The following is a 24,654-nucleotide window of genomic DNA, read 5'->3' as shown; positions in this document are numbered from 1 at the left end:
ATGCTTGCTCCCTCTCGACATTCAAACAAGACATTCATAACAAGCTTTATCTCACAACGCTCAACTGTAAGATAACGAACATTGGACGAACATTCTAATATGTCAACCGCCACTGCCGCCAACGATACCACTCGACCTATTGTGGCTATCACAGGTCTCAATGGATATATAGCTGTTCACGTTGCAATTCATTTCCTTGAGAAAGGATTCGACGTCAGAGGTTCAGTACGATCTGCATCTTCAGTCGAGAAGATCAATGATAATCCAATTTGGAAAAAATGGATCGATGAAAAAAGAGTTCAAGTCGTTATCGTTCCTGATCTCCAGGGCGATTTAACTGAACTACTCCAAGGCGTGGAAGTTGTGAGTTGTCTTGCGAGCTCAGCTTATGTGCACAGTCCACGATGAACGAATCCAACAACAGGTAGCCGAGCCGATAATAGAATAAACAGGGGCCAAAGACGAAGCTAACCACCTTTATGGCGACCTTGACATAGATCGCTCATCTAGCTGCTCCAGTCGGTCAGTAAGTAGCCAAAGACCCAGTTACATCTCATACTGAGACCGCGGAATGACAGCTAATTCTAGGACATTGACTTGAGTTAGGAATCTAAAAAGTTGGGATGAATATAAACTTCCTACGATCAATGGTGTCTTGAATGTCCTCAATCAAGCTCAGAAGTTCGGAAGTAAGTTGTCTGCTGTGCATTTGCATCTCGAAACAAGGCGCCAGAAGATGTATAATGTCTGCCCATGATCTAACCTTGATGAACCAAATAGCCATCAAAGCAATTTCGATCATGTCTTCAATGGCAGCAGCTTTCAATCCCGTTCCTAAAGAACAACAAATAGGTAAAAATTATACAGAGGAAGATTGGTTTCCTTACGATGAAGCAGCTTGTGAAGCTTTAGATTCTTCAAAGTGAGTTTTCAAGAAGTATGATAATCTCGGGTATGGGTAATACTTATCGTGTTTCGTTTTTTTCTTGTTTTTGGCGGGTATTGGTTTATTCAGTCCATACGCAAGTCTACTTTGGTATTGTGCAGCTAAGAAATATGCCGAATTCGCTATTCAAGACTGGATCAAAGAGAAAAAGCCTTCTTTCTCAATTGCTATTTTACGGCCACCAAGTGAGTTAATAATTCAAACCAATGATAATAATGATGTACGAGTATACTTGTATTATTTGCTGAATGATATACTTTGATCAGTGACGTATGGTCCTGTGCTCAACTTTACTTCGCCTCAGGAGTTCAATGGAGTCAATGGATCGTTACCGGGCTGGCTCTCGTTGATCAAAGGGAAAGACGCTCATGTGCCAGAGAGCGAAGCTACTGCTTACGCGGATCCAAGAGATGTCGCAGCTGTCTTCTATCAAGCTGCAATCAGAAGAAAGACTGATACATATAACATCTCCACCGGAGGTAAGTAAGCTTTTCTCTGATTTCAATTCACTCTATCATCATATCACTTCTTCTGACCATTAAGTTGAACGGAAGGGTATGACTGATACCCATCATGTTTTGTTTGGATATAGAGTATTCATATCAGATGTTCGTCAATGAATTTAGGAAATTGAGACCTGATTTAGACTCTTATTTCCCTCTTGGAAACCCTGATGAGAAAACTCCCAAGGAGCTCAACTACTTCACTATAGACGGTAGCAAAGCAGCCAAAGAACTCGATATCAACTGTAAGTTTTTGATCTCTTATGAGTTGAACTCTGCTATCGATTCAATTCGACGGCGTTAGCTAGAAAAAGATACAACATGACTGAACAGAATGACCCTGTAGATCATACTCTGGAAGAAACCAGTAAAGATACCTTGGATCATTATGAAGCGATTGGAGTATTCAAAGTCGCACCTGGAAGCTGGGTCAAAGAAGTTTAAAACCTAGAATGAATGAAATAATTTCGATACCATGACATGCTAAGATCATAGATAGTAGGAGACAGTTTTAGAAATATGAATTGATGCATACATACAATGAAACCGTGTCAACTCGCTCCTTTTTTCTCTTCCTCCGTCTACTCTGACGCTACTACTGTATGTCCGAACCGTCCGCCCCGTAGCATCATCTTTTCCACTGTCTCACCTATCTGTGGCACGAGTACCGCTTAATTTACGCTCAAGGCTTGACATGAGAAAGCTCTGATAACTAATCCCACGGACGCCAACGGGCCGGTTTCGAGTCAGGGTTTCGAGCTGAGCTACGATCTGCGTTACACTCCTGAGCAGAAGAAGGTTGAGCAGACATATCTTTTGGTCTGAGTAAGTGTGATGATCCAGCTGTCGTTGCGAATCTGGATCACGACTAGAGACTAGATCCATGTGACGTGTCAGCAAATATTCCCTCTGTTTTGAGCCTAGCAATTATCGAACGACGATAGAGGTCAGATATGACGACAAAGGCATGTGCCCACGCCACGGAATAAGTACATGAGGCGAGAAATACTCACCAGTATCGTGATGCGCAGTGTCATCTGATTCAACATATTGGCGTATTCCTCTAGATTTATACGAAGTAGACTGTCATTGTGTGCACAATCATACCGAAGAAACGTTAATTAGCGAAGGTTTCTGTGCTGTTCAGGTGCTGTGCTGACCTTTTTTGACCTTCTGCGCCTTTTCTCCCATTCGGCTTTTTCACGCATAAACCTTCTTTCTTCAGGATCCTTACCATGATACTTGATCGCTTCTTCTATCCATATAAGTAAGCGAGAGAGAGTTCCATCTTTGCCAAAATCTCTCCAATAAGTCTCCAATTTTTGGTTGTGAATACACGCCACATCGATCGCATCCATTGTCACTGTAACGTTATCTTCTTTGCCCGGAATCGTTACTTCACCATGATCACGAACTGTCTTAAGCTGTGAAAGACTGAAAAGACCTATGATCTTGTCGATCTGTCGATCGAGGGCCCTCTTTTGCCAATCCTCTAGTAAAAGTGTCATGCAGTCAGCTGTCCTGAAAATACTTATTCGTCCAATAGACGTTGTTTGTGCCGCCTTGGATTGGCTTTTCCCTTTTGATCAGACTCTTTCCACTCACTGTGGGAAGATGCAAATGTCGCATATTCATGAGGTGCTTCAACTTGGGATGGACTTGTATCTCCAGTCTGTTCAAAGAATCGTTATCAGCGTTGAGCTCTCCTATACGTCGGTCAAGGAGAAGAAATCATGAAAGACAAATGAGCTCACATACAGCCGGTTCTACGAGCGAAGCCTCTCGTATTCGCACATTGGTCCCGTCAAAACGCAGAGTAGGAAGAGCGTGTGTCGCGAAGTGACTCATTTGTGTAGAATCGCCGTTGCCTCTGGGATCTTCAGAAGCTTTGTCGTCGATTTGCCATTCGCTGCCCTCTTCTGCTGTACGCGAACTCGGACTTGCATCAGGTTTGGACGAAAACGAAGAAACTATACGAAAGCATCTTGGCACTTTGCATCATATTGGAGCAACAAGGAGAGTCTGAACACGCCAAAGACAGTGAACGTATGCTTACGATATTCTGGAGGTATCTGTACTCCTGGATAAGAAAACTCAGTGGCACTTCTATTAGTTGACATAGTCGAAGTGAATTGATCGTTGTTTAGGCAGAACCATACGGGAACGACAGCTGATAAATAGTATTGCCAATTTGAAGACTGTAGATATTGGGGTCACTGTTGGGGTTGCGAAAAGAGATAGAATATCAGTGGGGGATGGGGCGTTTCTGTCTCTTGAGTAGGTGAAGTGAGAAGGCGAACAGTGACGATGTGCACGAAAAGAAGACACACCCCTTGAATCGTCCTTTCAAGTTCTTCTCAAAGGATTGACCCTTTCAGAGAAGTATTGCTACATTCAAGGGATTGATAGCAGCGTTGCCACACAGTTTATGTACAAGATGGCAATGCTGTGAATGTATTTTGAATCTGTGCATTATATCCTTCACTATTCACCAAAGTAGGCCCGCCACATTGGCTTAACTTGGATCCAGCCTCCGATTGTGGCGCAGAGCTATCGAAATCCCACGTACCATATAATCGTAAAGGATGCCATGTACATATATATATATATATATATATTCGATGAACTGCACCTTTTCCGTTCTTCTCTTTGTCAACTTCAGCTCAATGATCACCTACACTACGTGTACGATTTATCATACAAGTATTTTGTACTGTAAGCGAGGTGCTGATTCACAAATCTAGCAAATCTTTTATGTTCCTGCTGTAACCCCTTACAAAGAAGGGATCAGCTTCTCGGCGAGATCGTACGCGAGAGAGTGAAGTAAGTTCAGCGCGATCAGTCTCGATAGACTGATCATCCATGGACTGGACATAGTCGAGACTTGCTGTTGTGAGATCCAAAGCTTCAGGACGAGGATCGCTTCCTGGTGTGTAGCTCGTGGCATCATTGGTGGTATACTCACTATCAACAATTTGAGCGTCTTCATCAGAAGTGTTTGTAGACTCCTTGTAACGTTTTCGTCGTCTGAATTGACGTTTTCCTGGCTTATCATGATTTGTAATAGCCTCTTCAAGACACTGAGATACTAGAATATTTGAGGTTTCACGTTTCTCTGGATCCCTGTGATAGATATCCTTAAATGTTAGATTCTCTTCAGCCACTATATCCACCGCCCTGACCACTACAGGTCGATCGTTGATGGTTACTGTTCTTGATCCCTGATTCCTAAAGAATTTCAAATCGGCAACCGAGTAATTCTTTTTCAGTGAATTAGTGATTTCTGTCAATATGTCCTTGCCATCGTAATCTAACATACCAATATACGTATATCGTATATCGATATACCATCAGCTCGAATGATATGAAGGTGCAAGAGACAAAGTCAGTCTGAACGTAAGGGAAACGGGAAGCTTACAGCAAGATGCGAAAGTACTAGGGTAATCGACTTGAGGTACAATCTCGTCTATCTCGTACAATTTGCGTGCAACAGTATTCTGCAAGCACATGCACGTCAGCGACAATATGCCATCTTAAGCTTCAGCTATGAAGGATAGTATTTGGTCTGAAGGGTGCAGTGGTGATCACATAACATGCATATACTTACTGGTACAGTTGAGTCAATTGCCTCACGGGGCTTGTTTCGTTTTTTTCTCTTTTTCTCCAAATACCTCGTACGTTTACGATATCTGTCACAATCTGAGAGGCCATGAGATGAGATTGATTCTCTCACCATCCAGTGTGATAGCGTGAATCGAGTGCCAAGATTAGGGAATAAACCTTCTGATTTGGCATCATCCATCGATACGATCTGTAGCTCATTCATTGACCTGCTCGTACTGTGTTCAGACCTTCCGATCGTTACTGAACCAAGTTGATAGGCAGATTCAAGTTGATCAAGCGTATAGTTTTCAATAGCCTTACCAATACACAAGTTGAGATGCATTACTTGACCATTATCTAAGTTAAACAGGTGGATCATCAGTGTATTGCGCTACCAGGCAATTCTCGAGGAATCTCTCTCTCAAATAAATCTTCTTGCTCATTAATCGACTGGTTAAACTCACGACAAACGTCAAGGAGTGTGTCATAATCCACTGGGCCCTGGGACACACTGGCAGTCGTGTTTCCGTCAATCATAATAGGCTAACAAGGGTGATATCATTAGCTCTCAGTGAATCCCTGTATCCCCTCATAATACTACACGACCGTGGGCATGGAGGATCGCACTACTTACCAATGAAGCTGGTATATCAGTGTCGATCGAACTTCGATATGTGTACTTCGGGTCAGGGCGAGGATCAGCATCGACCACATTTGAAGGGTATCCAAGCGGTGTTTCATCGGTCTGCTGACTTGGGAATTTAGGACGGAGCTGGGTATGGTTATTCCACGATTGCCACTGAGCGTTGCTGCTTGTTACCGCTTCGTACATCGTATGATATCCAGTAGTTGCGGTGCCGGATGAGCCTGTGGATCGAGTTCATATCAGCTGAGGTCTGATTGGCGGGGAGGAGCGGCAAAAGCGAAATATCTGTAGAATGTATTCCAACCTACTGCAAGGTGTACAGTGTGCCTTGTCGAAATAGGAAAGGCTGTTAGCTGACATTTGTGACTGTATTGATGTTTAGCAAGTTTGTATGTAGTAACAATATGGTGGGGTGTCATAATATCAATCGAAGGTCTTATGCTGTGGCGATGTTTTCAGTACTGCAGGGGTACGCTATCAAACTGAGCGACAAAAGGGGTGTCGATGGAGTTCGAAAGTAATGGAAGCTCGATTTGACCAATCCTTCCATCTACTGGCGCTTCCTTTCTTCTGTCAAAAAATTCTGATTATCACAGCTGTACTTTGTCGGCAACGGGTGTACTACACTGCGTTCTTGGGCTAACACGATGACACAGGAAGAAGAGTAGATCCGAATAACCTTGTTCTGGAAATGAAAATCGCCACATAATTGAGCAGGTGGCCCTGGATGAAGGATGAGATGTTAGAGTAGGATGCGCACGAAGCTGAGATACTCGCAAAGCGATGCATAAACACACCATAGTCCACATCGCTGCGATCTCTTCTTCGTCACCACAGCTCATTTACATTTCCCTGCCATTTGATGTCCTTCACATCGATGACTTCTATCTAAATATCGAGTAGACCTTTGATGCCAGAATTTCCTCGAGGCTTGTAATTAGCTGTGTCATCATCGTCCAGTTGCGTTTCTGGGCCCGTTGCATGTGTTGGTTCATCATATCCCAATGTGGCGATCGTGGGATTACCTTTTCTGATATGTCTGATTCGTTTATGCCGTCTGTTAGTATCCCTTTGCTTGTGTTCGTCCTGTGTAAAATCATATGTAGTGATAGCTTCGTCCAAGATTTGTAAAGCTAGGATGGTCCGTTTAAAGGTATTAGATCGTATCGCTTCTGATGAGGAATAGATGAATGCGGAATTCTGGTACGAAACGACGTCATTAGCTTGCCAATCTTTAGTTTCGCCATTCATAGTGATTGTAGCAGAGTCGTTATCACGAGCTTGGATCAAGTCCTTCTTAGAGAAATTTGATTGGCAATTTTCAACCCAAGTTCTGAGCAATCGCTGAGCTGTGTTATCTGAAATTACATACAGGATCGACAAGATCGGTAATCAGTGAGAAATCTATTACTTTTATAGTGTTTTTCCCATTCTTCATAATGGGTGAAATGATAACACAGTATTACAACATACAGTAACGGGAAAAGTGAACCCACCGCAGCTCCTAATTGTATCTTCAAAATAGTGGTTGAATGGTTGAAGAGTTTCCGTAGTCATTTTGGTTGATTCGAGGGAAGGATACTGATTATTAAAAAGCACTTTTTATGAGCAATTCTTACTACAGATATCATCTTGATATCAGAGGTACATGGTAACATACCGATGAATTACGTGGATTGCAAGTGAGATCTCCGGCTTCTGATGCCGGTGAGATCTTAGCTGTCAGTGAAAACGATCAGCTTCTACTGCGACTTAATATTGCATTTGAACGGCAAAGAAAGAAGGCGGAAACATACCATAAGGATCAGTGTTATCAGTTGGCAGTGACATTGTTACTACTGCAATTATAATATGTAGCTTCTGTGCTTCTTGGTCTTGGATCCCAATCTGGGGTTGTCAGTCCAAGTCTGGATTACGGATCGAATATAGAATCAGTATAGATTGTGTGAGTCAACGAGTCAGCGAGTGATTAAAAGAATAGGAAATCGTTCAAGCAACGTCAGAGCGGCGAATGAGGCAGACTGTACTGTATATGCGAGAGTGACAAGGCAGGACAAGAATAATATTGTAGGAGTTTGAAAACGTCCTTTCTCAAAATCAGTTTGTCACACTTCTTTTTGATGAAAGGAGAAAAAGATATTTTGCAAAGTTATGGTCACGAATCATTTGTGGCTGACGGACTGGTCATAGTGTTGCCGTGGCTCGACGTTATACGCTGATTCCATTGAAAAATGCAAGTGTTGAGCCTTTGTCGAAAAGTCAGTCTTATACACGGTACCCATTAGTGTTTATCTCACAGCCAGATGGTATGTTACGACCCGTCTTGCTTCCCTTACCCCTACTCATCGTGTTTTACACCTATCACTCTCTCCAATAAAAGGCCCTGGCCAGTGTATCCTTTTACTGCAAAAAAGGGTATTTGTCTCACACCCAGATGATAGTTACGAGCCGTCTCATACCCCAGCTCCCACCTATCGTGCGTTGTGCATCTTCAATAGACGTCCTGATCCGATGTTTCCTTAATACCTCGATCTGTCCTGTTTTCCAGCTTCTTCCATCAGATTCGGAATATTAGATCTGGTCAGTCCTAGCATGTCGAGATCATTGAAGTGATAAATCCCAAAAGAGTCCGTTGTGCGTCCATGATGTTACATCGTCGTTTTCCCAACATTGGTATAACCTAAATAACAATGTAAAGAGAAACTTCGATAGAAAAAAGTTTTATCAAAAGATGAAAGAAGAAAGACCAATATTCCCCGTTGATACTTTAATCTTTTATCTTCATCTCCCATCCCCCATATCCAAAAAATGCTAAAATCCTGCCCATAAGAACTTGAATAATAACATTCTACTCGTCCTTGAGGACGGTAGTTCGTTCAGAGATATAGATACCTAACGATATTTCAAATCACATATCAGTATTCTTTCTGACATGAACGACGACATCGAACACCAAGTGTTTGTACAGTATACGGTAATAAATGCGAAACATGACTCACCATCTAAGAACTTTCGGATATCCTTGTCCTTGACTCTACATTTGTCGGTGATAGAAGCTGCTGATTGAGATACGTTTTCAATGTCGTTTCCTTGGAGGATGAGTTCATCCTTGACATCGGATAAAGAGATCTCGACACCTGAAAGCATGACACAATCTCGTACGTATTTTTCACCCACTAAACACGAAATGCAGAAAATCATCAGCACAAGATGATGATATATGGGAAATGACAACAGAGTAAAAGGCCAGGCCACAAGGTAGAAGATGGGACTCACAGAAGTTTCGGATTTGGATGGTTTTACCACCGTCACCTGGGATAGCGTTGATGGGGAAATGTGCGTAAACAAGTCTCATCTTGTAAAGGAATCCTTTGGTTACACCGGTGAACATGTTCTCGACCAAGGATTTGATTGTTCGAAGACAAGCAACGTGTTTTCGGGCACCGTGCCAAACGGTGAACACTACTTGTTGGGTGTTGGCTCGTTTGACCTGCGCGGATGAGAACATGAGATTAGCTCTAGACACAAGGTTTCTAATTACCAAATATCGGGATAGCAAGGGAACTGCAAGCAGGGTGTGATTCTTCTTCTTCTCCTTCCTTTTTCCACGTCTCTTTCAACTCGAAGACCCAGGCTTTCTGTCGGGAACTTGATTTTCTCCATGATATGCCCCTCCTTTTCCATTCGTCCCAAACTGTGTTCTCACATTTGCCCAGGTTGCACATTTCTCCGTTCTTCCAGTATTCCGGTACCCAATGCTGCATGTATGCCCTTCTCCTGCAATAGCTTTTGTTCGGAATCCTCATGCCCAGCTTGCAGCCTTGCATTCCGTGTATCAAAGCGTCTTCACTCACGAGTTGAATGTCCATTTGGATGTGTCCAACATTCTTGGTCAATTTTCCTCTTGGTCCCTCAACGGTGATGGTTCTTGCCTTGAGAGCGACGGTAACACCCTCTGGAACGTTCAAAGTCTCAATGGAAGAGATGTCCTTCATTTTGGCCTATTATATTTGAATTATGCGTTGATACGATATGGTGAGGTTTTGGTGGAATAGATGAAATAGGATGAGACGATGCGAATTGGTGAAAATTCAGAAAAGTAATGAACGACAATGATAAGCAAAGTAGGGGAGCAGTTTGTCAGTTCGATTCTCTGCGATGTCTTCCTGGTTCTCGATAGAAAGACTTACGATTTTTTGTTGATGGTTGAAGAAGCTAACAAGCTGAGTATTGACGAATTCAATACTTTTGATCTAGACACCTGTGCAAACCTCCAATGCAGAGAGCGACGATGGGAGGGAGGGGTAAAGGAATGAATTCCTGGTGTGTGACTGCCAGACCAACTACAGTACACCGTACCACCACTGCATTTCCACTCCACCATCCCATAAACAGAAATAAAATATGCAGAATCGGTACATACTCAAAGGCGGCGAAAACCGCCATTGAAGCGGTGTTTATAGCGAATGGCATTTTGTATCGGACTTTATTTATCGCCGACAATCACGCCAAAAGCTATTGATAAAATGGAAGTTCATAGTAAATGACCCTTTATCCGCTTATCAGGGATAAGTATGATTTTTACATCAGGCTCGAGCAGATATTTGGCTTGACGTGTAGCTAGAAGGTCTCCACTGTCAGTCCTGTGAGTGTGATGCATGGCTTGATAGTTCCTGAAGACGCTCTGGCCGAGGATCAGACAGAATAACTTGACGCAGCAGGTTTTACCAACAAATTGGCGGTTAAGAGGACATGTCGCATACATTCTATGCAGTTTGTAGGTTCATGAGCAAGATCTTGTCCCAACATCGATCGTGTACTCATACTACATTAAGCAGAAAAGAAAAGTTATAACTGATTCAGAAACCCAGTGAAACAATTGACCAGCTCAGGGTCACATCCAAGTGGTAAGTTGAAAAAGGTACAACAAGATAAACCTGAAACGCAAGCAAGGATTAAATGCTTAAATGAGGTGGCAAAAGTGGATAAATGTGGAGGAAGAGACTTCACTACCTCGTCAAGAAACAATGTATGATAATTCGACAGTGTAATTCTTCATCATCTGATCGACTTGACGCACAGATAATTCCCCTTGCGTACAGATTGCATGTCTGTGTGTGTGTGATTGATGGATTTGATGATGGATGAACAAAAGGTACATCACCTGTGATCTTTGCTTTTGATTCTGATTTCCACACCGATGTTGGATTGTCCTCTCATTAAACACTATATATCCACCCATCAACAATCAAAGCCAAAAACAACTGATCTCACTCTCTTTTTTGTTCATGCCTATCCTTATTTTATCACCGATCAGAGCGGTATCTTTTGAGGGATGATAAATCATTGAAAGTCTTTTGGTATCCCTCCTAGATATAATAAGCTTTTCGCCTCTCGACTGTACTGCATATCACCTTCCTTCCGTATCCGCATTTACGAGTACATCAGGTAGGATGTTATAAGCCCCTTGGTTCAATAGTCTTTGCTCGCCAAGTCAGCAAGACAAAGAAACACGAAAAACACGACTCTTTGGATGAACAGGAAAAAAGAACCATCAAAATAGGACACGGACATATAAATATAAGAAAAAAACAGTGACATCGATCAAAGCCAAAGGGACATCATTTCATTCCATCGGATTATGTGTGTATGTCTCGTTTATCGGCAAATACCCCATTTCAACCAACATCGATTTACTCGGGACTCATGTAAAACACCAAATTCAAACTGTGCTGACGAGATTACATTGTTCTATGAAGAGAGGACAATGTCTAATATTCCTGATCATCAACATCCACATCAGCAAACAAATCCCCTTCATCATCATCTTCTTCTTCTTCCATCATTAATTATACCATCAATACCACAATCAAAAACAGAGATTGATCCGAGAATATATGGCCATTTGTAACAGGTGTACCTGTAAGTTGATCGATCATCTACTCACATCAATCCACATGTCATCCAACCCATCTATTGATCATCACTCGTATATTCAATCACCGTTATCAAACTTTGGTGAAACGATGATGATGATGAATATGCTAAATTCGATATTATTCGCTCACAAGCATCATTCTTAGGTCTCGTGTCAAACCCGAATACCTGAAACAATTGTATTGTTAACAGCGAAAGGAAGATCTCCTCGTAAGTCACAAAGAGGCCTTTCCTTCTCCCTTTTCAGAGATAGAGATCTGTCCAGTTTCCTCTATTTCTCCTTGCCGAAACGGAAACAGATGATTTTCTATTGTGTCATACTACCGTGCATATCCCTTCGTCTGGAGGAGGTCAAGAATGACCATCCTTGAACCCTTTCTTTACTTCGTTTATAACCCTTCAATCTCGATGAACAAGGGGCATTGCCTAGTAATGAGGGACACACAAGTGGGGGAGAGAGACGGAGATGAAGTAGGGTATTAGTATGGAAAGTTTTCATCTATCTTGAGTTTATGGTTTTATCCAAATATAAGCTTTTTGTGTGCATCTGTGGCTTTTCCTCACTTGACGACGATGTGAAGCGATACGACCTGAAATCGAACCAAGCTAACTTTGAATGGTGCAATCTAAAGCAAATCGGAACAACTATTTGACTTGACTAAAAGATCAAGGTGTCATTACGCACGGAGGCTTTCCTTTGTACCATTTATTTTAGTTTAGTCCTCAAGTACTATACAAGGGCTCCGGCACCGACCCGAAGGAAAGGATCCAAAAGACAAAGATCGTCAACGTCGACACAGCTTTCGTACTCGATTAGGTGAGTTACTTTCTTGTTATAGACAATCTTTATCTTCATTCTTTGTCTCTCAAGGGCTCGTAGAAAGGCGAACGAGAGATCAAGTCCTTTTGGTGGCTTGGTCATCTTCTGAGCTAGAGGCGTCTGTCACTCCATCTTTCTACTGTCCGCCCTGTCTCTTATCGGCTTCCGAAGAGGTCTAATCAGAAGATCTCCTTCCTCAACTACTTGTCTCAAAGTGGATAGAGATACCTTTCGCTTCTATTTCGCGTCCTTTTTTCTGCTCACCCCTCATTCGAATTCTCCTATTGTTAATGTCCGGATTCCTTGCTGTGGACACTGTCCTCTTGCCCTTCCTCGTCGTATTACCTTGTTCCTTTTCGAAAAGGTCCTTTGGACTAGTTGCTCATTTACCGCACAGCCACCATCAGACGGAGGGAAGATGGGGAGCTAGACTGTCAATTCACCAAGTCAAGTCATATTGTGGCCGTCGTGACCGGGCAATTTAACTCTTGTCCCACCACTTTAGATTTTGACCCCTCCTTTCCCAGATTCAGATTGCAGAAAACGCATTGACCCACTCACACATATCACCTTTAGCGCCACCCTGCATGTCTATCTCTCTCTCCGTTCGATCCTTTTTAAACATCCTCATTCCTTGATCCCTTGTGTTCCAATCCTTCTTCTTTCTTTCTCCCCGATCTACTTTGTACTCTCCTTGCCAGACTCAACCAAAGCATTGACGTTATAATATCTATCTAACAGCATCGTCATCATATCGGATCTGTCATATAAGCACTTCGGCTATCCCTTATCCTTGTTTCATCGCTGACCATATTTCAATCTTACCTCTCTCTTGTCGTCTCCTACACTTCGCACCATCCCTTCCTCGATCTTCAAAGACTCCTATCTCGATCTCTGAAGATACCAATACCCCACTTGTCCTTCAGATCGACTGTTCCGATCGTACACGTATATATGCGGACTGTCATCTTGTCCTGCTCCACACAAATCACAGATTTCAACATATAGCCCACAAGATTCTTCGTTCCGTCTGGAGAACCTATCATTTTCCTTCGATCAGATCATATTGCTCTTATGAGTGATTACATTGCTTCACCACGACCACCCAGTACTATTTCTTCTCCAATTGTTGAACAACCTCTTCCCGTCACTCCGACCGAACCTCTACAAAGCACTCAACTTGTTAGGGCCAGCTCGAATATCGTTCCGAGCCAAAACCTAAATCGAACATATTCTACCGATTTCCTCAATCTCCCTTCATACATCTTCAATACCGTATCACCTTTTCCAACTCTAACTGGCGTCAATAACAGCGACAACTCGATGTCTTCTGCCCCTAAAGGGATGAATCATCATCATTCAGCATCCTTCACATACGGTTCGAGCCAACTTCAGAATCAAATCTCATCAGGTATATCCCAAGAGTGAGTCTCTCCCATTTTCATTTGCGCTCTTCGCTCTTTCCTTCCATGCACTCACCAATCCTTCCTATCTTGATGAGATTGAAACGATTAGCAAAATCATTCTGTCATTGCTGACCGTAATCACCTGCGTGTTCCTGCTAGACGAAGTACTGCGTCACCTACTCAACCTACTGGGCTCAACGCTGCACAACAATATAGCTGGCCGCCCAAGACTACGAGCCCAGTACCACCTTACTTTCCGTTAGTCCTTTTTTCCCTCTTTATGCATTACAGTAGCCATTCTAAGTTCACAACGTATGCATAGAAATGCAACTTCTTCTCCATCGGCTCACGTTCAGGTCCAACCCCCTACTTCTCTATCTCAGAATGTCCAACAACCTCATTACAGTCCCACTCAGGCGCTACCTCAACTTCAGCCTCTCTACAGTGCCTCTTCGAATCCTGCATCAGTGCCCACTATGATGTTGCCACCTCTTCGGATACCCAAACATAGCGATCCCCGGATCAATCCAGCTTATGCTAGTTCCTCTCTTTCACCTTATCAAAATAACTTTGGATATCCCCCATCATATGCCAACGTGAACCAATACTCTCAATACCAAAGGCCGCCAACCGGTGGTTATTTCAGTGGTCATGTCTTTCATTACTCAAACTCTTCATCTGCCGGAACAGATCCATGGACACCTCTTTCGCCGACTGGAAATGGTGGGATCTCCTATTTCAACAGCAGTCCCGTCCATCAGCCATATGCTGCACCACCACCTCACCAACCTCTACCTACCACTCCAAGTACCATACAGCCTTCTGCCTTCCCTTCCTGGCAAGTACCTTCGGAAATCAAGAGCAAATCAGGTTACAGTCTCAACTCCCCTCTAGGTATGCCTGGATCTGAAAACTCAAGACTACTAGACCGAAGATCGAGCACTCCGGGAGGTCAGAGTACTGAAAGGTGGGATAGACCATCAATGGTTCCATCGTCGAACACTTCTGATCATCCATCCAGTGACATCGATGATGAAGCTAAATCTGAGGTGAAGCCTGAAGTCACCTATACAACTGATGCGGAAGTAAAACAGACACCCGAGGTGAGTCCGACTGGGAGACCGTGGTGTGTACAATCGAGCTGACGAATGATGTGTCACGTCTCAGATCAAAAGGATGTGCTATAACTGTGACAATAGGTCACCCCCAAGTTGGAGAAAATCTGTAATTCATCCTGGAAGAATCGTGAGTCATCTTCGTAATGCACGCCTCGCAGGTAATCAATATTCCGAGTATCGCGGTCAAAGACTGACTCTACCTTGTGCTCATTCTCGTAGCTGTGCAATAAATGTGGCATCTTTGAAAGGACTCATCAGAAGTCTCGCCCAAGACAAAATGATGATCAGAAGCTTCGCAGATCAGGTCAATCAGGTGGTATAAGTGGCTCTGCGAATAGAAGAAACAAGCAAATTCCGCCTCAGCTACAAGTCATGAAAGACGAAGGTGATGGAAGTCCAGTACCTCTATCTCCATGTGAGTCTGCGGAGTGCGACAAGTCTCATCCAGACTTCAAACGGGAGAATGCTTTTACTCATGGATCTTGCTATAGACTCCGCTATCCCGTCTCAAGCCACACCCTTGTCCGCTACTTTCTCTACGTCTTCCTCCTATACTTCGCCTTCTGAACATCTGCTATCTTCTGGTGCCGCTGGCCATCGACGAGTAGCATTCAACGCATATAATCACAGTTCACCTTCTCAGCATGAGGTGAATACACCGGTATCCTTGATTGATGGGATCTATACCAACTCGAATTTCGCTTCTAGTAGAGTGAACTCTGGACATCATGCTCATGGGTCATCACCTTATGCTCATGCTTACGCAAAGAGGCCATATCCTCAGTCACTCAGATTCGACGCTATACAATCCTCGTCATCTAGTCTATGGACTAGTCAGATTCCTCAAATGGGGGAGAATATTTCACCCAGCTGGATGGCAAATACTAGAAGACATTCAGATATCAGTATACATCCATCGCTATTGTCGAACACTAGTTCAAAATCTAGCTTCGGGGATAGACCTGAACGACAATCAAATAACGAAGATCAAGACAAGACAGAAGGAAATGATGGGGTTAAAGTAGAATCTGTTTGATCTTGAAGATAGAAGTGAACACCTCAACACCTCAACATATGAAGGCCTGATGGCGATTCTTTCTTTGTGTACACAACGACGAGACGATCATAAATAACGATAATACGGACAATACACGAAACTATACACGAATTACTCTCTCAGTGTGCGATCATTGACATCACTTTTCCATCTAATACAAATTCAACTTTGGTATGGCTGTTAGATTGTATCAGTCTCCTTCCATTCATTTCTTTGCTATACGTTGGGACAACGTTCCGCCCATCTTCTTCACCACTCTATATCTATAGGATCATCGTTGTGATACGTGTAAAGTCATTTTTCTCCAGGCAATACGGATATTCATCTCATCATTTTATCTCGTTCACCTCGAACTTATCGTCTTGCCCTTTTCGCTTTTAACCTTTTAGATTGTAAGTTTTAGATTTCTCAGATTCAGTTTATTGTCATTATAGGTTTCGATAAATCATATAGGGTAACGAGATATATGAGTACATGGATATGATACGATTAGATAATTCATCTCAGTGTGCAAATGAACTCTGTTCAAGCTCGTTTAACGTATAGCATAGGAGAACGGGAGATACAGAGCAGATTTCATTTGGTATATTTCATTTTATGTGAGGATAAAGTAGAAAGCGTACAGGAAGAGATGAGAAAGCAAGGTTGAGCTTGAATAGCAATAGTGAATAGTAAATAGCAGGATTCTATTTGACTATACCTCAATACATCATCCGCTCTTCAACAGTAAAACGATCCTTGGCTTCTGAGACTATTCCATAAACTCCCTCTCGGAAGCTCCATCATGCCTGAATCCCCCATCCCCTCCCACGCGCCTATTTACCTACTCCACTCTCAAAGCTCATCAACCCTGTTCTCGTATTTTGACTCTAAGCAGTTGGGTTCCAAGGACCTGCGTCTGACATACTGCATCCACCTTGACATTTACAAGTACCTCCCAAATCAGAAGGTAAGTTTTCGGGAGAGATGTATTGTTGTAATTCTGCTTTGTAGCTTTTACCCAAGATGTGGATTTTTCTAACGGTTGCTTCGTCCAACCATGGTTTGATCAATGACCATACTGTTGAGAAGAGGTATGGGGCCTATAATGGTCAAGGCGGACAGACCAGCGATGAAAATCAGGTTTTTGCAGGTGAAGGAACAGAGAATGAGGGAGGGTTGTAAACCAGATGATAGGAAGTTGAGTGGGAGGGTACGAAGTTGACAACCAATTTGGATGTGCAAGAACGCAGAGAACGATGAAATATAGATGATAGAGAGATTCGCAAATGTGTCAGCACCTATCATAGATCTAGGTGAAATCACGTTGCACAACTCACGTTAATGATAAACATGTTACCCATGGTTTCGGGCTAATAAAAATTAAACATCAGTCAATTAGCGTATCCCCCAACCTATACATCGACGGATGCACTAATCACGTACGTCTGCGACCAATGAACACATGTATCAGCTGCAGTTCCCGGTGTCATAGAGTCAAAACCAGCTGTACTCACAGTTGTTTTGTCCGATGGCAGAAGCGGCGCCGACGTAGTCTTTGACTACAGAATTGATGCCGAGTCAGCTAAACTAATTTCCAAATCTGGACTACACCTGATGAAATCTGTCCAGCCCACAGGATCGGTGGTCCACCGAATCATCCTGCTCGTCTGCAGTTCTCACTCGACGACTATTACTCCTCCTATATCTCACTTTCCACGCCACCCTCGCATCTACTAAACTAATACAGGTTGTACCGACAGGTCGCGTTAGAGGTAGTAGTGAAACTCACCTTTATAGAAACTTGAAATACCAGCATTATGTAAATCTAAAATAGTACAACTAGTTTGAACTAAATGACCAGATTGTTCAGTACAAGCTTTACATCTTGGACCCAAAAATTTCTCGTATTCAGATACTAGATGTTTTAATTGTCTATCTTGGGTTGTTATAGCGTATAGTTTATTTATATCTAATTTACCTAATTGTTCTACGTATATAGGTCTTCCTTCTTTATCTGTTTTATGATAGAATTGAGGATAGTATTTATCGACTTCTCTTTGTTCAGGGTAATCGAATCCGTTGCTAAGCAAATAAGCCGTTTGTCAGCATGCAGAGTAATGAGACAGTTCACAGTTAATATTATATGATACATCTACATCCTCAAAGTCTTCTGCCTACGCATGGACCGTCTGTACCCATCTCAAATCTCCCTTCATCCTTCCAGTCATTTACGGGTCCAGGACCGACTCGGGGTATGGACAGAAGCTCTCACACTCACGCAGCGATTTCATCAGCTCCAAATTCTTTTCTCCATTTCTCATTAGCGGTCCACATCAACTTGGCTTTTGGAACATCGAATTTCCTAGCTCTCAAGAAACGAAGTAAAGTGACATCATCGAATCTATCATATCCGAATTTGGTGGCTAATTCTTCTCTGTTGGCAGGGATCGAACCTTCAGCGGTGAGTTCTTGTCTGAACTGTTCAAGAGTGGCTTGTTGAGTTTCAGAACTATTGTACGAAGTCATCACATCAGCATTCGTGTACAGCCAGACTACCGTACTTTGCATGGCAGGTTCATCATAGTTCGTCAAGCATGACGCAGATGTAGAGATAGAGGATACTCACAGATGACCTGGGTGGCCTGATAATGGGTCTGAAGACTACAAAGGAATGAATCAGTCTTGTCATCGATTCTGAGATCGAGGTGACGATATGGTCTCGTGAGGAAAGGACTGGACATCTTGCACGACCACTTACCATAATGTGTGCTCTATGCTATACTTGTGAAGATGATGTGCCGTAGTGATCAGAGTTGACAGAACGAACGTGTATATGCTGTTGGAAGAGAGGTGAATGATGAAATGGAATGTTTTTTGATTCATACAACGGTGAATGACGCGCACAGATCACATATATACGATGGAATGGTGTGGGGAGGAGAAATTAGGCGTGCGGGTCTACAAAGTGGTAGAATTGATCCCGCTGATGGGAGCTGGCGGACTACTCCGCTTTCCAACGCGTCTTTTTGTTTTTGTTTTGTTTTTGTTATTTGGGACACAGCGCACACAGCCACCCGCTCAGCTGATGTACTCTCTTATTTTTACTTTACTCCCTTGCTATTCCATCCCATCAGCATCTTGTACAGCGATAATCCTTTGTGAATAATCAAAGGGAGAAAAGATTTACTTACATTACTTAGACCTCGCTTTACGGCTCACTCCGCTCCCCACATCGAAGCCAAGCAAAAATGGCATACAACTTGGGTAGACCATCAGGAGGAGATTCACCATTCGCAATCGGAGATCGAGCATTGAGAGATACTTCATCGCCTCAACCACCTTCCCAACGAAATCCAACACCTCGACAACAACAGAATATGGGTCCTCCACAGCCTGGACAAATGACGTTGCCAAGTCCATACGGAAGTGCCAGTGACGAAGCTAAAAGAAGATATGAAGAGAGATACGCAAAGAAAAGAGCGGAAGAAGCTGCTGCTAAATCCCAATCTCATCCTGAATCTTCGTCTCAACAACAACCACAACAACCACAACAACCACAACAACCCCCAGGTGGATACCACCTGCCTCCACCACCCCTCCCAGCGCCACGTCATCAGCAACAACAGCAGGTGTATCATAACGGTCCTCCTCCACAACACCAACAGCAAGGACCCCCGAGACAACAGTTCACTTCACCTCCACCACAGCAAGGAGGTTTCGATCCTAGACAAGTACAACATTACCCACCACCTCAGCAGCATCAACAACAACAAGGTCAACAACAGACAGGTGGCGCATATGGCCAACGTCCACAATCATTGCAGCGTCCTACACAAGGATACCAATCACCACCGCCTCAACAACATCAACCTCCCCCTCCTCAACAACAAAGACCACCTTCGCAACAACAGCGATGGAGTAATACCCCTCAAGGAGGACAAGGACAAGGTCAATACAATCAACCTCCCCCACCTCAACAGCAACAACAATGGCAACAATCACATAGTCCTCCACCACCTCAACCACCTGCAGGAGCGGATGATGCTGAGCTTCAGCGAATGTGAGTCTCACGTTCAAATAGCAATCAAAAGAGCCAAGAGTTTTGTTATCTTCCTTGGCATTACTTTGAGGCTGAATCATCTTTCCACTTAGGTTCGGACAGTTCGATTCTTCGCGTTCGGGTCAATTGAGCGCATATGATTTGCAAAGATTGCTGGCGAAAGACACCATGATGGATGCGAGGGAGGATGCAGTGAAGATGGTGAGCGGTGCTCCGGGCTGGTGACATAATGAATTTCGGCTAACATAGGAATAATATGGTGCTGATCCAGCTCATGAGTGGGTCGTCATATTGTCACACATATGTGGTTGACTAGAATGAAACGCGGTGCTGATGTAATCGACTGTAGACATATTTGATACTGATCGAAGTGGAAGTATAAACTTCATGGAGTTCGAGGGATTGTATAGATATATTCAGGTAAGATTGCGCCTTATCCCTCACATTACTTAGAAATGGCATGCTGATGAATGGCTTCTGATTCATGTATTTCATCCATTCTACATCTTCCATCTTTCCCTTACAACATTTCCTTGATCAAATTTGTCTACCTACTCGTTTCACAGGATTGGCACGGCATTTTCCGTCGATTCGATCGCGATAATTCCGGTTTGATAGATCGTAAAGAGCTTCATAATGCTTTACTAGGTTTCGGATTCTCTTTACCTAAAGAAATGGTTATCAAACTGGAGAAAAGGTTCGCTCCTCCACCCGTATCAGGACAAGCCTCAAGTAGAGGTATAAGCTTTGATAGATTCTTGATGGCTTGTGTCACTGTAAAACACTATACAGAAGGCTTCAGGAGGTGAGTTGAGAAAGACCTGCTCTTAGGCGAGGGGCGACTGCCGGTTGGGCATAATAATGGTTGAGGTTGTAGGACTCGGGATGAGGAGAGGTTGCGCAAGTCAACGGGTACAGTGTGAGCTGACTATTCGCCTTTTAACACAGACTTGATCCAAATGGCCAAGGTCACATTACTTTGGATTATAATTCATTCGTGAGTTGTTCTCTTTATAAGCTATGAAGCTGGTAACTGTTATCTGATCAATGTCTTGCGATAGATGGAAATGGTCCTTGATGCTCCTAGCTAACTTTAGAGCTCTGCACCGGATGCTACCATGCTTGACGATTGATGGGGGATTGAGAAGGATCTACGCTTGCGTTTAAAAATGATCTTTCACAGTGATGAGAGTGATCAAAACATCAATTTCGATTATGTATCTATATTAGAATGGGGTTGGAATAACAAAGGCTTTTTGGTTGTTGATGATGATGATACCAACATAACCATATTATACCAGATGCAAATATATATCAAATGCATGTATGTATACATCAGATGCTGAAATGGAGCCCTTCGTCGATTAAGTAATCCATGCTGTAGACTTCTACAGGTATATGAAAGGATAGTTGCTATACTATTATAGTATAGCTTGAGCATTGGGAGGAGTAGCTATCCCACCTTCAACATTCAATCCCATACTAGTAAAGAAGAATGTCCATCTATTCAGTTTTTGACATGCTTTTGATAATTCACGTAAATCGAATAATTCTCCTATGGGAAGACCGAAACCTGCCAAGAAGACTTGATGACAAGATAGTTGATTTGGAGGTGCAGGCCACGCTTCGTACGATGGGCTAGTAGGGGGTTTGAGTGTGTTATATGTGTTTAGTGTAGTGAGGTAGCACAACGGAAGAATAAAGAGTGAATAGCATGAGAACGGTATCAGCGTACTCAAGAGATTTCACTCAAAAAATGAAGAAGATAAAGATTACATACCAGTCACTTGCTACGGCAGATATCCCATTTTCCCAATGCCATTTCCATATTTCCTCATTTGCATCCACACCACAACTTTGATTTTCTTTTCTCTTTTTCAATTGATCTTTTTCTTCATTCGATTTACTCATTATGGCTTCTGTGAATCCCGTTCTCACCAGTAGGATATCACCAGGTCCTATTACTACTCCGCTTTCTTCTACACAAGCTTTCAGCGTCTCCAGAGAGATTTTTGAGGAATTGGAAAACGCGTCGAGGGGTTTCAGGGAATGTTTAGAAAGATAGGAAGGGATATCAAGGAGATGAGCTCGGGATGTTATTGGTTTAGAAACGTAATCTATTCGATAAACAGCAGGATTTTGTGGTCAGTATAACATCTATTGTCTGCAGAGAGCGAATTCCTGGATACAGGCCGTCAAAGGAGATTGAATCTTAGAGCTATTGATTAACTCACTATGTACACCATATTTCTTGATATCGGTATTACTGGCATCTTCAATACTCATTCCGCCGTAGAACCTATATTACGATGATTACAATATGAGTTCTAGTCTTATTTGTGGACGGAAATATCAACACACGTGAACTTCCCTTCTTCTGGCCAATTTTGGTAGGGATAATGCCTGAATCCATCCCATTGACTTGAAGATTGAGTGTTAAACGTTAGTGTATCGTCATTTGAGTGTCCTGAGCATTTACTGTGAGTTTTACCAGGCAACATCAGCTCACGGGGTTTCAAGGGTGATTGTTTTTATTCCAAACCAGTTGTTAAGAGACTGCCTTGCCCATTCTTCAGGACGATCAATGGTCGATTCGTGCTCACATCTCATGTTTCATAGGGAACCTCGAAGCGTGTACAGGTGGGAAAGATAATGGTAAACTAAGCAAGTAGACAATCATGACTTTGGTCAGCAGGAAATGTATGTGGTTTCCTTGTAGACAGTGTAGTATCATTTTGCTCACTTCAGATTGACGGTTATACCTTCAGTGATGGTATCTTTTCCCTTCTTGATACTTTCAGGAGTGATCAAGTTCAATCGACCTTTCTCATCCTCTGCATCGTACAGTCCCCAAGCATTGAAAGGTGGTCCGGATTTATCGATCGGAAGAGAAGAGAAAGGGGGTAGAGGTGTCATTGTTCGTATTTCGAGTTGGCCGGTGCTATGCACTAGATGAAACCTTTCTGAGATGAATTTGGAAGAGGAATGAGTGAGAAGGCATGAGTAAAGAGAAGAAAAGAGAAAAAGAGAACAAGAGCGCATTTCAATGACGTCGATCGAAGGGAGATCTGTCGGTTTCCGTCGGAACAAGACTTACAGTGGGGGATCCCGGAGTTTGAAAGTGGGGGAAGACAAACAGTAAGAATATGACTGCTTCCAATAACTTATGTGGCAACAAGGGATTTGGGATTGATGTCGTCGGAGGCAGACAAGAATCGAGTCGAGTCGAACCATTGTCAATGGAGGGTTAACGCCGTAGCGCGCTACCTTTCAGCCCTTTCAGCTATCAGAAGAGTTTGAGATTGACCTCTCCTTTATTATAGGGTGAAGATGAGTTCAGATTGTAAGTCCTGGTTCGAGTATAAGACTCGGTCCCAATCTCCATCATTGCTCTCATCTTTCCTCTGCCTATATCATCTTCTGACTGTTACCCGTTTACTCGTCCAACCCGGAACCCAAAACAAACGAAAGAAACGAAATGAGCAGTGAAGTTATTCACGGAATCGACTTTGGGGGCAACAATGTTTCGCATCGTACCATGAAATCGAGCTCTAGTAAGTATACTGCACAGTCTACTTGGGCCCAGATTCATTGTTGCTCCAGTATGAAATGTGAACAGTGTTTGATCCACATACTGAACATATTCTATGTTAGTGACGACCCGTGGAGGCAGAAGTCACATGACATGGTTTCAAAGGGCACTGCGCTCACAATATTCAAACCGAGGAGAACTTGAGATTCTTGGAACTTGCAACGGCGAAACCATCCTTAAACATATGTCGCGTGTGGACCCTACTATTGTATCGATTTTTGGAGCTAAATCTGATGTCTTTGCCAGAGCGATGGTACGCCGTGCTCTCGACGAGTGGTGTTCAAACACAGAGCAAGAAGAAGTCAAAGCGCAAGTCAAGAGGAGACCGTACGAAGAAAAATACAGCGATACTCCGTATGATTTCCCCAAGACTAATTTTCGTGATGTACCTCCAATAAGCTTTGCGCCTGTTCTTACAGCCCAGAATTTCTATCTTCGTGATGTCACCAAGCCTGATGACCTCTCATACGGAAATCAAAGCTCGACCAGCACCTGTTTTACGGTGAGTACTGTTCAGAGTTTCGTCTTGCGTCCACATGGAACTGATAGGTCTTGACCGTTTGTTGCGATCATTCAGCCTCTTGAGGAATCAAGTAATGTTCAGCCAACTGAGGCTCAGCACAGTCTTGCTGGCGCAAGCTCTGCTCATGGTGAGTAATAAGTCTAAACGGTCATATTAGGTAGCCACATATCGCTCATGTCCTCTATACTAATGTGTTTTCTACTCACAGAGGCTACTCAGCGAGGTTTTTCCGGTTTTAATTTACCTTCAATTGCAGAGCTGCAGCTTCCAGAAAGAAACAGTAGTTGTTAAGCCTCAAATATTCAGTTCTAGGATAATGGTCGATAGCATCATATGCTACATGACAAAACATCGGCTTTATACTTGGCAGATATATTTTTTCTCTCGTATGGTCTTGGTTAGCTAGATGATATGCTTTTTTCGAAGTAATATGAGTAGATCTGGTTGACATGTATGTGTGA

The 24,654-nt window shown here is 43.0% G+C and overlaps 10 protein-coding genes across 10 annotated transcripts; 4 read left to right on the top strand and 6 right to left on the bottom strand.

Moving 5' to 3' along the window:
- Nucleotides 1–99: 99 nt before the first annotated feature.
- Nucleotides 100–1,893, top strand: IL334_003064 (uncharacterized protein; the record flags this gene model as incomplete). The annotated part of the gene is made up of 8 exons (XM_062934800.1): nucleotides 100–363; nucleotides 498–526; nucleotides 607–689; nucleotides 781–922; nucleotides 1,016–1,131; nucleotides 1,213–1,425; nucleotides 1,539–1,694; nucleotides 1,796–1,893. 8 exons carry the CDS (start codon nucleotides 100–102, stop codon nucleotides 1,891–1,893), a joined length of 1,101 nt encoding a protein of 366 aa, XP_062790851.1.
- Nucleotides 1,894–2,570: 677 nt separating this feature from the next.
- Nucleotides 2,571–3,569, bottom strand: IL334_003063 (uncharacterized protein; the record flags this gene model as incomplete). The annotated part of the gene is made up of 4 exons (XM_062934799.1): nucleotides 2,571–2,941; nucleotides 3,055–3,121; nucleotides 3,208–3,419; nucleotides 3,506–3,569. The coding sequence occupies 4 exons, from the start codon at nucleotides 3,567–3,569 to the stop codon at nucleotides 2,571–2,573; spliced, it is 714 nt and encodes a 237-aa protein (XP_062790850.1).
- Nucleotides 3,570–4,181: 612 nt separating this feature from the next.
- On the bottom strand, nucleotides 4,182–6,058 carry IL334_003062 (uncharacterized protein; the record flags this gene model as incomplete). The annotated part of the gene is made up of 6 exons (XM_062934798.1): nucleotides 4,182–4,759; nucleotides 4,868–4,946; nucleotides 5,057–5,409; nucleotides 5,517–5,595; nucleotides 5,687–5,919; nucleotides 6,007–6,058. The coding sequence occupies 6 exons, from the start codon at nucleotides 6,056–6,058 to the stop codon at nucleotides 4,182–4,184; spliced, it is 1,374 nt and encodes a 457-aa protein (XP_062790849.1).
- A 528-nt stretch (nucleotides 6,059–6,586) lies between these two features.
- Nucleotides 6,587–7,528, bottom strand: IL334_003061 (uncharacterized protein; the record flags this gene model as incomplete). Its single annotated transcript, XM_062934797.1, has 4 exons — nucleotides 6,587–7,056; nucleotides 7,195–7,279; nucleotides 7,359–7,417; nucleotides 7,495–7,528. 4 exons carry the CDS (start codon nucleotides 7,526–7,528, stop codon nucleotides 6,587–6,589), a joined length of 648 nt encoding a protein of 215 aa, XP_062790848.1.
- Nucleotides 7,529–8,546: 1,018 nt separating this feature from the next.
- Nucleotides 8,547–9,693, bottom strand: IL334_003060 (uncharacterized protein; the record flags this gene model as incomplete). The annotated part of the gene is made up of 4 exons (XM_062934796.1): nucleotides 8,547–8,590; nucleotides 8,698–8,874; nucleotides 8,975–9,188; nucleotides 9,553–9,693. The coding sequence occupies 4 exons, from the start codon at nucleotides 9,691–9,693 to the stop codon at nucleotides 8,547–8,549; spliced, it is 576 nt and encodes a 191-aa protein (XP_062790847.1).
- A 3,836-nt stretch (nucleotides 9,694–13,529) lies between these two features.
- On the top strand, nucleotides 13,530–16,015 carry IL334_003059 (uncharacterized protein; the record flags this gene model as incomplete). Its single annotated transcript, XM_062934795.1, has 6 exons — nucleotides 13,530–13,879; nucleotides 14,021–14,119; nucleotides 14,184–14,964; nucleotides 15,029–15,106; nucleotides 15,199–15,394; nucleotides 15,471–16,015. 6 exons carry the CDS (start codon nucleotides 13,530–13,532, stop codon nucleotides 16,013–16,015), a joined length of 2,049 nt encoding a protein of 682 aa, XP_062790846.1.
- Nucleotides 16,016–16,905: 890 nt separating this feature from the next.
- Nucleotides 16,906–18,779, bottom strand: IL334_003058 (uncharacterized protein; the record flags this gene model as incomplete). Its single annotated transcript, XM_062934794.1, has 8 exons — nucleotides 16,906–17,118; nucleotides 17,356–17,388; nucleotides 17,458–17,489; nucleotides 17,533–17,577; nucleotides 17,808–18,100; nucleotides 18,297–18,527; nucleotides 18,645–18,679; nucleotides 18,777–18,779. 8 exons carry the CDS (start codon nucleotides 18,777–18,779, stop codon nucleotides 16,906–16,908), a joined length of 885 nt encoding a protein of 294 aa, XP_062790845.1.
- A 487-nt stretch (nucleotides 18,780–19,266) lies between these two features.
- IL334_003057 (uncharacterized protein) lies at nucleotides 19,267–21,169 on the top strand (the record flags this gene model as incomplete). Its single annotated transcript, XM_062934793.1, has 7 exons — nucleotides 19,267–20,078; nucleotides 20,171–20,279; nucleotides 20,350–20,356; nucleotides 20,428–20,498; nucleotides 20,645–20,883; nucleotides 21,027–21,075; nucleotides 21,140–21,169. 7 exons carry the CDS (start codon nucleotides 19,267–19,269, stop codon nucleotides 21,167–21,169), a joined length of 1,317 nt encoding a protein of 438 aa, XP_062790844.1.
- A 330-nt stretch (nucleotides 21,170–21,499) lies between these two features.
- On the bottom strand, nucleotides 21,500–22,994 carry IL334_003056 (uncharacterized protein; the record flags this gene model as incomplete). The annotated part of the gene is made up of 6 exons (XM_062934792.1): nucleotides 21,500–21,716; nucleotides 21,859–22,195; nucleotides 22,313–22,377; nucleotides 22,440–22,556; nucleotides 22,682–22,738; nucleotides 22,822–22,994. The coding sequence occupies 6 exons, from the start codon at nucleotides 22,992–22,994 to the stop codon at nucleotides 21,500–21,502; spliced, it is 966 nt and encodes a 321-aa protein (XP_062790843.1).
- An 860-nt stretch (nucleotides 22,995–23,854) lies between these two features.
- Nucleotides 23,855–24,484, top strand: IL334_003055 (uncharacterized protein; the record flags this gene model as incomplete). The annotated part of the gene is made up of 3 exons (XM_062934791.1): nucleotides 23,855–24,172; nucleotides 24,248–24,320; nucleotides 24,402–24,484. 3 exons carry the CDS (start codon nucleotides 23,855–23,857, stop codon nucleotides 24,482–24,484), a joined length of 474 nt encoding a protein of 157 aa, XP_062790842.1.
- Nucleotides 24,485–24,654: the final 170 nt, after the last annotated feature.

The sequence above is a fragment of the Kwoniella shivajii genome, chromosome 4, assembly GCF_035658355.1.
Source record: "Kwoniella shivajii chromosome 4, complete sequence".
Classification (NCBI taxonomy): domain Eukaryota; kingdom Fungi; phylum Basidiomycota; class Tremellomycetes; order Tremellales; family Cryptococcaceae; genus Kwoniella; species Kwoniella shivajii.
The sequence above is the reverse complement of the archived record's forward strand: the minus strand, read 5'-3'. Positions and strand labels throughout refer to the sequence as shown.